Raw genomic sequence first — 13,676 nt, 5'->3', positions numbered from 1 at the left:
TTTCATTCATAGTGTATTTAGACTGCATGGAAACTTTGAATCTGATAGATGGGTATTGCACAGCATTTGTTTAAATACAAGTACTCATCATACTAGAGTATTCCATAAGCACTGTGGTGCCCTGCTTCCTTGTCTGGTGAATATCAGTAATTGGTTCATTCTGAGTGGGTGTAATACAAGTACTCATCATACTATAGTATTCCATAAGCACTGTGGTGCCCTGCTTCCTTGTCTGGTGAATATCAGTAATTGGTTCATTCTGAGTGGGTGTAATATTTAGTTAATTCTGAGAACAGTTTAATTTATATGGTTTTAGTTATGTTAACGAGCTCACGAGTATATTTCATAAGAAATGTATTAGGTTTCCTCCACTTCCATTATATGAGCACAGTCATTTCTGGTAAGAGTAATATTGGGGGAAGGGGGGGGGGGGGTCATGTTACGTTACATATGGTGCCATGTAGTGACAGGACAGTATTGTGAATTGTGTTTTATTCATCTCATGACGTACATGAATGGACAAAATGGTTTCCCACAAATAATTAATATCTGGTGTACAAAAATATAGTAAATTGATATATGTATAAGGATAGCAGAGTTAATATTTTAAGATTTCTAAATAATGGTCAACATGATTCTTTGTGATTTTCGGTGCACGTATTTCGAACGATTTTTTTTTCTATATTTTTAGTATCCGCACTATGTTTGTCGAGTTACCCCAACAAACAATACCAAACCCAATAATGGATTCAAAGTAGCTTGTATATGCTACTTTTCGTGCGTCTATGTCAGCTGTAGTTGATAATATTTGCACTGCAAATGCAAAGCTGCTCAGTTTCGCCAGCCAGTGTGGCCGAGCAGTTCTAGGTGCTTCAGTATGGAACCACGCAACCACTACGGTTGCAGGTTCGAATCCTGCCTCGGGCATGGATGTGTGTGATGTCCTTAGGTTAGGTAAGTTTAAGTAGTTCTAAGTTCTAGGGTACTGATGACCTCAGATGTCCCATAGTGGTCAGTGCCATTTCAACCATTTTCTCAGTTTCTTTGGCAGATAGCCTATTCAATGTGTGCCTGCCAGCTCAAATTTTTATCAATATTTAAAGCTAAGAATTTGACTGAGTCAACTTCTTCTATATCTTGGTTGTTGTGTACAATCTTAATCTGCTCACATTTTAACTGTCTGGTTTTGAACTGTATCACGTGAGTCTTAGATATGTTTAGATTCAACCCATTTAGCTGAAACCAAGTTTCTAAGGTAATGAAGGTACTGATCACAGATTTGGGAATTTTTTGTTTTCAATTCTGTATTTTTGAAATCTTTAAGTCTGTGGGTTCGATTTTAGTGAGTGGACTCTGATATGGTGCCGAGTGTAGATTGGCAGAACACTAGCTCCGAACAAAAGTACAAAAAGAACAAGGAAAAGTGTGCAATGTGTAATAGTATCAATGTATATCTTGAGTATTTATGTTTTTCGTGCTACATCATCAAAAGAACAATGAAGCAGGAAGAAGGTATGAACAAAAGTACAAAAAGAACAAGGAAAAGTGTGCAATGTGTAATAGTATCAATGTATATCTTGAGTATTTATGTTTTTCGTGCTACATCATCAAAAGAACAATGAAGCAGGAAGAAGGTATGAAAAAAACTTCGCACATGGAGCGTCCACATCGTCATACGATGAATCAATTGAAATAATGACCCCTGACTCTGCGAGAAACGTGCAGCAAAAGGTGTAATGTGCGCGGTATGTAAAACTGTGTTCCATTATAAATGTGTAAATACAGATCCAAAACATAAGATATGGTTCTGCTCAAAATGTCTCACAGATGATTTGGTTCACAAACTTAATGGAAAAAAACTGTTCAAATCAAATTATCTCAGTGCTATTGGAGGAAATAAAGGTTTTCAAACATGACAGTAACAAAGGCACGCAACAGAACACAAGTAAATCCTATGATAAATTTAACTCAGATACAAGAACTTGTATCAACACTAAAACAAGTTATATATAGTGTGTTTAAACACTACGAGAGGTGGCAAAAGTGGCGTCATATGCATTGTATGCGGAAGAGAGCTCAGTTTATGGTACGAAAACCTTAGTCCGTGGCAAAAAACAAAAACATGTTCAAATGAGTGTGAATTCCTATGGGACCAAACTGCTGAGGTCACGACTTACACACTACTTAAACCAACTTATGCTACGAACAACACACACACCCATGCCCGAAGGAGGACTCAAACCTCTGACGGGAGAGGCCGCGCCATTAGTGACATAGCGCCTCTAACCGCATAGCGCAAAAACAGCCGAAAACAAAACATCAGAGTGGAAATGTATACTGGTAACAGCAGAGAGTTACCAAATTCACCAATTCCTTTAAAAAACTGATATGACGTCCAAAGTACAGTAAGTGACGACTCTGCATCAGAAAATGCTGCTGTAAACATTCAGATACCTAAACCAGCCGTTTCTGCACCCCTGAAGACTCGCAAATTACAACAACATGTACCTATGTTGCAGCAAAAAATTCGTCATCGCTTGATGGCAGCCGATAGTCATGGAGGCGGAATCGCATCACGTGTTAATGAGACAGCACTTGTGATAGCCACGAGCTTTGTCAAGCCAGGAGCGCCCCTCTCAGAAATAATGAGTGCTAACCACTATAAGAAATCATGGAGTTATCTTCAGGTGACTTTATAGCCCTGTGTGGCAGCTCAAACGACATATACAGAAACGAATCATCCACAGCTTTATCAGAATTAAGGAAACAACTGTTTCATATCACACACATAAACGTTTTCTTTGTGACCATTCCCCACCACTATGATTTGCCACATTGGTCTTGTGTAAAAAAGGAGATCAGAGCTGCCAATGACCTTCTTTCTGATATATGCAAGCAATTCAAAAACATTGATGTTGTTGATATTAGCGACATTGGGTGCAGGTTTCACACATCACATGGCGTTCACTTGAGCAGTCTAGGAAAGGAAATTGTGATCCAGAAATTACTGGAAAAAATCAAGAGGCACCTGCAAACAGCAGTATCAGTAAAGCCAGTTGTAGCAAGTACAACAAAAATGACAGCAGCAGCAGCAGTACTAACCCCACCACCACCACCACCACCGAGCGAGGTGGTGCAGTGGTTAGCACACTGGACTCGCATTCGGGAGGACGACGGTTCAATCTTGCGTCTGGTCATCCTGATTTAGGTTTTCCGTGATTAACCTAAATCGTTCCATGCAAATACCGGGATGGTTCCTTTGAAAAGGCATGCCCGACTTCCTTCCCTGTCCTTCGCTAGTTCAATGAGACCGATGACCTTGCTGTTTGGTCTCCTCCCTCAAAATACCCCCCCCCCCCAACCACCACCAACAATGACAACGTCAACAAAACCAATGACAACAACAACAACAGAAGAAACATCAATAATAACTAAACCTACATCAACAGCAGAAGAACCATCAGTAGCTGAGGAAAAACTGACATCAGCAGCCCCACCTCCAGCAGAAACAGTGTCAGTAAAAAAAGCAAACACAGTCATTGTACAAGAAACTATGTCACCGACAGCACCAACAGCAGCAGCCACTGAACTTCCAACAACAGTAGCAACTAATCAACACTGCCTGATGAGGAGCCAAAGGCTAGGTACAGCTGCTTCACTTAGTGATGATTTTTTATGGCACCAAACAAAGAAAAGGAAGAGATTGTGACAAATCAGGCTGAAAAGTTGCAGATAAGTGTCAAAAATCAGCAACAAAGTAGCACTTCACCAGGTATTGACAAAATAACATATATTTGCAAAACTTTCAAGATAAGGAGTCAAAACATTCAGTGTCTCAAGAATAAAGTGTTAGAATTAGTAGTCGCCATAAACAACTTTATACATATCTCTTGTATTTGTCTATCACAACATTGGTGCAGGGTCAGTGAACTGTCTTATAAATGTAAGAAATTTTGAATTAGCATCTCATTATTGCCACAGTGTTTGTAAAAACGGTGGAATATGCATACACACTAGGGCTGGGCTGCAGTATAAAGTTAGATCTGAAACATCCCATCTAAATATCGAGAAACATTTTGAATCATGTGCCATAGAGCTAAAATCTGAGGAGAAGCGTAAAAAACTAACTGTCATATCAATATACAGGTCACCACTAGGTGACAAAAACATATTTTTTAACAATTTGGCAGCAGTGCTAAACATTTTGTATAACAATGAAGTGAACTTATTACTACGTGGGGATTTTAACATCAATCTGTTAATTGAAAATGAAGAAAAAAGACAGCTTTTGAGTATCATAAACAGCTTTCACATGAAACCACTCTTCACGGACGCTACTAGAATAACAGAGTCATCTTTGTCCCTATTAGATAATGTCTATACAAATATTGAAAATGATGTTACTGAGGCACAAAATGTAAACTTAGGTCTTTCAGACCACAACACAATAGTAACATGCATAAATTCTTCTGTACCTGAAGTGGTTAAATACAAGTGGAAATATAAAAGGCACTTCTTCCCATAAAAGTTTAATATTTTTATTCAGTCGTTAGCAAAAGAAACCTGGGAAGATGTGTACTCAAAATCATCAACTGATGAATCATTCAATGCATTTTATAATACTTTCATGTCCATATTTGAGATGTGTTTTCCAAAAAAACTGACAAGAATTAATGTTATGCGAAGAAACAGCAGCCAGTGGATAACACCTGCTATTAGAGCATCCAGTCAAAAGCCAAAACTTCTCAATCAAAGAAGAAAAGGCAACCAAGATCAACACTTTGCAGAATATGTTAAAACATATATGAAAATTTATAAGAAAGTAATGAAAACAGCCACAATAATGCACAATGACGAAGTAATCATAGGGACGGCAAAAAAGTCAAAAGCAATATGGAATATAGTACAAAAGGAAACAAACAAAATTGTTAAAAAGCAAGATGACACTGTATAAAAAGATGATCATGGTATGTTACTCAGAAATGGTACTCTAGCAAATTATATAAATGACTATCTCATAAACATTCCAGTCAATCTGAGTAAAAATTTAGCTAGAAATAGTAGTACCACAGTTCAAAGAGAGCAAAGTGGTAATTCAATATTGCTATGTCCCACAAATAAATTATAAGTTCTTACGATAATAACAACAATGAAGAATAAAATGTCCTCTGGAATTGATGAGGTACCAGGTTCAGTCATAATTAAATGTGCTAGTGTCGTAGCAGAAAGACTCTCACATATCATAAACATATCATTAACAGAAGGGGCGTTCCCACAAAGATTAAAAATTTCAATAATAAAACCATTTTATAAAAAGGATAATATATATGAAGTGGGAAACTATAGACAAATAACTTTGTTATCTATATTTTCAAAAATAATAGAGACTGTGATTATTCGCAAGACCAGAATTTCCTTGGTTTTCAGCAAGATCTTTTGCTAAGGTATGATGGTGGTAGTGGTTGAATGCTTCGCACATCGCTCTTTTTACAGCAGCATGAATCTCTACTTTTATCTGTCCTCATTCTCCCGATCTTTCTTGTACCGTGAGTGCAACTGCCTTTGCTTGTTGAGCATTCTCTGAATTGCGCTGTTAAACCACAGTGGGTCTTACAAATTACCTCAAACAATTTAAGCTCTTGTCAGTAAACCAACATGGTTTTCGCAAAGGCATGAGTACAGAAACAGCAGTTACCCAGTTCATCGAAGACATTGTAATAGGACTTGACAGAAATGACAATACAGTATGAATAAACTTGAATTTATCAAAGGCAATCGATACTGTTGGTCATGATATCTTGCTAGACAAACTAGAAGCTACAGGTATACGAGGAGTTGCATTAAAATGGTTTCAGTCATGTCTCCACAATAGAAAACAGAGAGTAGAAATTTTGTTTGCTGATAACACAAATATTGTTGTACCAGACATAAATAGGGTATTGCTAACATCTGCAACCAGATTTTTGGAATACATACAAAACTGGTTTGAACTGAACAAGCTAACCTTAAATATTTCAAAAACTAATTACATACATTACACGACAACAAAGTCTCATCATGATGTGAACCTCAATGTGCAAAATAAACAAATTGAAAGGGTAGCTGGCACAAAATTCTTAGTGTGCAAATTGATGAAAATTTAGACTGGAAAGCCCACATTCTCTACCTCACCAACAAGTTAAGCTCTGCTTGTTTTGCATTATGCATAATTAGTACTGTGTCTAGTAGAGAGTGTAGCCGAACTGCCTACTTGCTTGCATCCATTCTGCTATGACCTATGGCCTAACCGTCTGGGCAAACATGAAAACCATTTTCACCTTACAAAAACTAGCTGTTAGAATAATTTCCAAGAGTACAAGGCTAACACCTTCCAAACAGTTATTTCAACACCTAAATATTCTACCCCTGCCATGCCTCTATATAAAAAAGTGTTGTTAATATAAAAATGCACATTGATAATTATAAAACCAACTCAGATCTTCATTTCTACAATACAAGAATATGCAATGACATCCACATAAAAAGAGTAAACAAGGGTTTAACACAAAAACAAACCAACAATCAAGGTACTATTTTGTACAACAAACTTTCAACTCAGCTAAAAGAAATAAAAACATTGTCAACATTCAAGGAAGCAACATTTAATTTCTTAATAACCAACTGTTATTATAGTATAAATGAATATCTGCAGTAACCCTGTAGCAAGTAACTACATTCATACTATATGTTAATAATACCATAAATCAAATGCTTGCCACAGCCTCAATGTTAATTTTTCTGAACAAAAGTGTTAAATCAATTACTTACTTGTAATGTATTCCATGTAAAAGGTCCCGAACAAAAGTGTTAAATGAATTATTTACTTGTAATGTATTTCATGTAAGAGATCCTGCTCATACTTTTATATTATTACAGTAATCAAAGTCATATTGCCCAAAAATATTGTGATGGGTACAATGGACCATTGTATTATGTAGGAAACTGTACACCCTTAACTTATTTTTTGTTATACTATGTTCTTTGACAATATCCATTCAATGTACATTGTCGGTGAATGAATAAACTTATATATATAATTTTCTGCAGTATGACAATCAAACATGAAGAACATTATTTTCCAAACACGAGGAAGTGAACAGGTGGGAGACAAAGAAATGAAACCTGTTACAGAAAGTGTAAAAGATAGTTCAGTTAAATCAGAACCATGTATAAAGAAAGAACTACGTGAAAAAAAGGGAGCACAATGTATGTTACAATATCTGTTAATGAAAATGGAAGAAATTGGTGAAAAAGTTAGAAAATCACTAAAAGAGGCACAGGCAAAATCTTAAATTGTGGCAGATAATGTAGTACCTGTTAAAGAATCACAAAAAGAAATGACAGAGAAGTTAGACAAAATATTGGAGAAAACATTGGAGGATGCTTGGTTAAAAATATTGAAGCCTACACTGTCGGTGGAAATGAAAACTCTGATAAAGACTGTGAATATAGGGCCCATTAGGGGAAGAAAAAAGTGAACTTCAAAAATATTAGTAGAGAAGCTATCAGCTGTGAGAAAACACACCTCAAGGAATTCACTAGCCTTTAGTGTAGCGTGCAGTGACGTTCATAGGGCACCAAGCTGCTGCAGTACTGTTTCGTTCTTCAGCTTTCCGCACTGTTTACTAATCTTCTACTATGCTATGTATCAATCAAAACAACTCTCTGACTATTGATCTGTCCAGAGTGAGATCTGAATAGATAGAACCTGTTGTGATTATACTCCCAACAGTGACATAATTCATGATGATGATGTAATGATAAGTTAATGATAGATGAGTGGGTTAGAAAACAACAAGAATACGATAATTATTTGTGAAAAGCTTTATGTAGGAAATCTGAGAGTACTGAAAAAGGCAAGACTGGCATGGCAGTGGGTAAATATATGATTAAATTTGGTATGTGATGTGTAGTAATAACAAAGAATTTTGAGTATGTTGTTGCTGTATAGAAACAATGACCTTCCTTTCTGTGTGTTTCATCTTATCAATGGTTGCTTATCAGTCATAAATAAGTAACTTATATGTGCACAGTGGATCACACACGGTTCTGTTAACACTTGGGTGGATGGTGTGCTCCAGCATGCTACTAAGAATCAGATAAGAAGTTTCATGTTCTCTTTAATTTTGATTTTCAATGCCTATGTTACAAATCTATCTTCTGCAGTACAAGTAATGTGCAACAGTTTTATAAAAGTATGTGATTACTTATTTTCAGAATGTGAATATGTGACCATATCAAGTGTATTGTGTAGTTATCTTCTTTTTGTACGCAATCCTTGCTTTATATTTACTCAGAGAGTGGGTCAGATTTGATGGAATATACATTGTATGCTTAAATAAAAAAAGATTCAATTAAAATACAAAACATGATCTATATGTGCATAAAAATGCACCACCTTGTTGTAGTCTACTCAAACAACAAAATACGGGCAGTAGATGGAATTCCCTTATTAGGACTACAGACAAATCACAACCTGAATTGGAAAAAAACACACCCTAGACTCAATGCAGTTCAGCTGCGTGATTACAGATGTAGGTGATGAAACAAAGAAGATGGATCATTCTGCATACATGTATGCAAACTGTCCTGGGATGGGAGGGGGAAGGGGAAGGGGATGGTAAGGGTAGAGGGAGGTGGAGAGAGGGGGGGAATAGGACCTGTGAATAGTCTCATGATGCCCTGCAGAGAACTCTTTAGAAAGCTTGGTATTTTGAACACTATCAGACAATAACAATACATACACTCAGTAATGCAGTGTTTCTCTTGTAAAAGCATAGTACAAAGTATTTTCACAATCTTACAGCCAAAATCACTTTCTACAAAGTCTTCAAAGTTGCAATATTAGTACATAATATCACATAAATTGGGACATATGTATTTAACAATCTAACACAGCACTTTAAATATATTCTGTGTATTACAGTGAACTTCAAGAGCAAGTTAAAAACATTCTATCGGCCAATTATTTCTAAACCATTGAAGAATGTCCAGACAGGAGTTCTTAAAACTAATGCATTTGGTTATCACATAATTCATATTAGCACTGCAATATTATGCAGTCATAGTTAATATTTACTGTACCTGTGTTATATATGTTGTGTAATAATAGCAAACTAAGGGATCACTAAGGCACTGATGCTATAGTCAATGAAAATTTTTAAAAAGGCTTGTTCATAGAGAGATGAGAGTCAAGGTAACACTACATTAACACAATACAACTAACATGCCAACACTGAAAAAGAAAAACACTTAAGGTACATAGGGATACAAATTACAGTACAATTCTTACTTTCAATGTCTCTCTACAATATTACTAATTTGGCATGCATTAGTAGCAATACTAAAAGAAAATCAACATATCTGTTCTTAAATGGAAAAACAAAATGAAAACACACATCCCTGCCTATAATGAAGGCACGAGACTCAACCTTCTGTTGGAGGACTTAGGAAATGTTTCATACATTCCCTCACAATGGGCAGAATTTGTTTCCTAGTTGCCTTAAAATTCTGTTGTGTGAAGACTTTTATATACTCCATGTTAGCGTAGACTGTCACTTCGTTCAGCTGAAGGTCAGGGTCTCTTGAGGCAACCAATGTATCTGTCATCTGGCATACAAATAGAAACAATAATTATGAATAACAATAATTCCTAGATAATAATGTAGAGTTATAATGACAAAGAAATACAGTGTAAACTGAATTTCATATAAGCAGTATTCCAATTTTTCCTACCCTCTGTGGTAATTTTTACATGCAATTCATTTAAATATACACTGATGTGAAGGTACTGCAAAATGAGGATGCAAATATTACTATTTCAACAGTCCAAAATAGCCTGACAGTGTGTTTTCTAATAGTAATAATAAACAACAGAAATTTCCATTTCAGTTTTACACTGTATACAAAAGAAGTTCCTTACATCATTTGTTGAGGCTCTGAGCACTATGGGACTCAACTGCTGTGGTCATCATACAATGCTGAGAGCTTATGCATAAATTCCAAACAGCATTTGCCATCTTGGTATGACTCAAATTAACATATAGTCTTTACAGATATCACACGAGTCTGTTGCAGTTCACTGTACACTGAGTGCTGAAAACTTTGTTGACCTTGCCCTTACAAATGGCTGCTGTGAAATGTAAGTTGCTGTAGCGGTTGTGGATAAACATTTTGTCAAGCATCAACAGGATCATAAAACTTCCTCCATCAGACAACTGCACAGCTCCACTGGCTTTCTTAATTATGAGAGAAATGGGCCAAATGTTACAGTGTACAATCCTAGTGCCTCAAGTGGTCTAATCCCCATTTCATGTTGTTTCCTATGGTATAAAATGTGTTTGTTGGAGGACAAACAACGCACTGCCAAGAGCTGAAAAATTTCAGTTTTGAATGTTGTTGCTCCCATGTAATGTGGGTACAACAACAGCTCAAAATTTGTGTTCAGGTTCTGAGAATCTAAAGGCCATTACATGTAGCTAAATACAAGATATTTTCTTAAACTGGATATGGAACTGCTGATAATGATAATGCACAAATAACACTCTTATAATAAATGTCCAGCAAAACTGCTCCCATAATGAGGATCTGTTGGCGATAGTAGTTTAACAAACAACTATCTGATGGTGCAAATGAATACACTCCTAAATGAATGATGTAACATTCAATTTGGAAAAATCACAAAGCAATCTTTGTGTAAAGGATCATTTCTCCATACAGAGGTACTGGGAGTATGATGTCTAGCAGCAGCTGTTACATCCTTCTCAAACAATCAGAGTACCCGCACATTCACCTGAATGTGATTCTGCTTTCCCATCTCTACACATTCACTCTTCATTGTCACAAATCGTTGTGAGTTGTGCTACATGCAGTGTGGCATAGCAGTTAGTGTTGTACATGGGCATGCTGCATCTCACCAGTTTGAACTCAATTACCAGTCAGTCAGTGGGCAAGTGGCCACTCCTTCAGCAGGGCCTGAGCAGGCTCGCGGGGGCAAAGGCTTGCTGGTTATTGGGAGCTCCAACATTAGGCGGGTGATGGAGCCCCTTAGGGAAATAGCATACAGAGCTGGAACGAAATCCAACATGCACTCGGTTTGTCTGCCGAGGGGCCTCATCCGAGATGTGTAGGCGGCCTTGCCTGCGGCTATCAAGCTTACGGGGTGCAGTCATCTGCAAGTAGTTGCTCACGTCAGCACCAATGATGCCTGTCGCTTGGGTTCTGAGGCGATCCTCAGTTCGTACAGACGGCTGGCGGATTTGGTGAAGACCACTGGCCTCGCACGTGGGGTGCAAGCAGAGCTCTCTATTTGCAGCATCGTTCCCATAGTGGATTGGGGTCCTTTGGTTTGGAGCCTAGTGGAGGGTCTCAACCAGAGGCTTCGTCGACTCTGTGACGGTCTTGGCTGTAGATATCTAGACTTGCGCTATTGGGTGGGGAATTGTAGGATGCCCCTAGATAGGACAGGGGTGCACTACACAAAAGAAGAGGCTACTCGGGTAGCAGAGTACTTGTGGCGTGCACATGGGGGTTTTTTAGGCTAGGCAGTAGTGCGAGGTGTCCTGATGAACACTCACCAGTCGACGTGCAGGCAGGGAAATCAGGACACGCTCAGTGTAAAGACACTTCAGTTATCAAGATATTAGCAGTAAATTTTCAGAGTGTTCGGAATAAAGGTCCTCAATTTACTTCCCTCCAGGAAGTGTGTAGTGCGCAAATTATTCTCGGGACTGAGGCCTGGCTGAACCCTGAGATAGGAAGTTCTTAAATATTTAGTGAGGGTTGGAACGTGTATTGGAAAGACAGATTAGACACTGTAGGAGGTGGTGTCTTCATTGCAGTTGACAAAAATATTGTGTCTACTGAGGTCGAAGTAGAGTGTGATTGTGAAGTTATCTGGACACGTTTAACAGGGCTAGGGGAAATAAAGTTAATTGTGGGGTGTTACTACCGGCCATCAGGTTCCACCATGACAGTTCTAGAATCACTAAAAGGGAGTCTACATTCTGTATGGCAGAAGTACCCGGATCATGCTATATTAGTCGGAGGCAACTTCAACCTACCTAGTATAGACTGGGATGTCTATGGATTCATTACAGGTGGTACAGACAAGCCTTCATGTGAATTACTTTTGAACACATTATCCGAAAACTGTCTTGAGCAGCTAAATCAACAGCAAATGCGTAATGGAAATATTTTACATCTGGTAGCCACGAACAGACCAGACCTCATCAATGGTGTCAGTGTTGAGACAGTGATTAGTGATCATGATGTTGTCATTACGACTATGGTTATGAAAGTTAAAAAGTCGGTCAAGAAGGCTAGGAGGGTATTCTTACTAGAAAGAGCAGATAAGCAGTTGTTAGCATCCCACTTAGTAAGTGAATTGACTTCATTTACTTCCGGTACGATGGATGTGGAAGAATTATGGGCAAATTTTAAACACATTGTAAATCACGCATTTGACAAGTACATGCCAAAAAAGTGGGTTACAGATGGAAAAGACCCACCGTGGTTTAACAGCGCAATTCGGAGAATGCTCAGGAAGCAAAGGCAGTTGCACTCGCGGTGCAAGAAAGATTGGGAGAATGATGACAGGTAAAAGTTAGTAGAGATTCGTGCTGCTGTAAAAAGAGCGATGCGTGAAGCATTCAACCACTACCACCGTCATACCTTAGCAAAAGATCTTGCTGAAAACCGAGGAAATTCTGGTCTTACATAAAATCGGTAAGCGGGCCGAAGGCTTCCATCCAGTCACTCACTGATCAGTCTGGTCTGGCAACGGAAGACAGCAGAACGAAAGCTGAAATTTTAAATTTAGCATTTGAGCAATCTTTCACGCAGGAGGATCGTACAAACATACCGCCGTTTCAGTCTCATACAGATTCCCGTATGGAGGACATAGTGATAGACATCTCTGGGGTTGTGAAGCAGCTGAATGGGTTGAAAATAAATAAACCACCAGGTCCTGATGGGACTCCAATTTGGTTTTACAGACTTCTTAAGTAATAGAATACAGTACGTTGTCCTCGATCGTGAGTGTTCATCGGAGGTGAGGGTATCATCTGGAGTGCCCCAGCGAAGTGTGGTAGGTCTGCTGTTGTTTTCTATCTACATAAATGATCTTTTGGATAGGGTGGATAGCAATGTGCGGCTGTTTGCTGATGATGCTGTGGTGTACGGAAAGGTGTCGTCGTTGAGTGACTGTAGGAGGATACAAGATGACTTGGACAGGATTTGTGATTGGTGTAAAGAATGGCAGCTAACTCTAAATATAGATAAATGTAAATTAATGCAGTTGAATAGGAAAAAGAATCCTGTAGCGCTTGACACAGTCACGTCGATTAAATATTTGGGCGTAACATTGCAGAATGATATGAAGTGGGACAAACATGTAATGGCAGTTGTGGGGAAGGCGGATAGTCGTCTTTGGTTCATTGATAGAATTTTGGGAAGATGTGGTTCATCTGTAAAGGAGACCACTTATAAAACACTAATATGACCTATTCTTGAGTACTGCTTGAGCGTTTGGGATCCCTATCAGGTCGGATTGATGGAGGACATAGAAGCAATTCAGAGGAGGGCTGCTAGATTTGTTACTGGTAGGTTTGATCATCATGTGAGTGTTACGGAAATGC

General features: G+C 38.1%; 1 protein-coding gene across 2 annotated transcripts in view; it reads right to left on the bottom strand.

The window, feature by feature from the left end:
- Positions 1 to 8,803: 8,803 nt before the first annotated feature.
- LOC126184678 (exopolyphosphatase PRUNE1-like) overlaps positions 8,804 to 13,676 on the bottom strand; it is a 144,632-nt gene continuing 139,759 nt past the window's right edge. For both annotated transcript variants that reach the window (XM_049927165.1, XM_049927167.1), the window contains one exon: positions 8,804 to 9,648. In XM_049927165.1, coding sequence (XP_049783122.1) covers positions 9,466 to 9,648 — 183 coding nt within the window. In that variant the 3' untranslated portion in view covers positions 8,804 to 9,465. The remainder of the gene's footprint in view (positions 9,649 to 13,676) is intronic.

Source organism: Schistocerca cancellata, chromosome 4 (genome assembly GCF_023864275.1).
Source record: "Schistocerca cancellata isolate TAMUIC-IGC-003103 chromosome 4, iqSchCanc2.1, whole genome shotgun sequence".
In the NCBI taxonomy this organism is placed as follows: Eukaryota; Metazoa; Arthropoda; class Insecta; order Orthoptera; family Acrididae; genus Schistocerca; species Schistocerca cancellata.
This window is presented reverse-complemented; position numbering and strand designations above follow the sequence as displayed.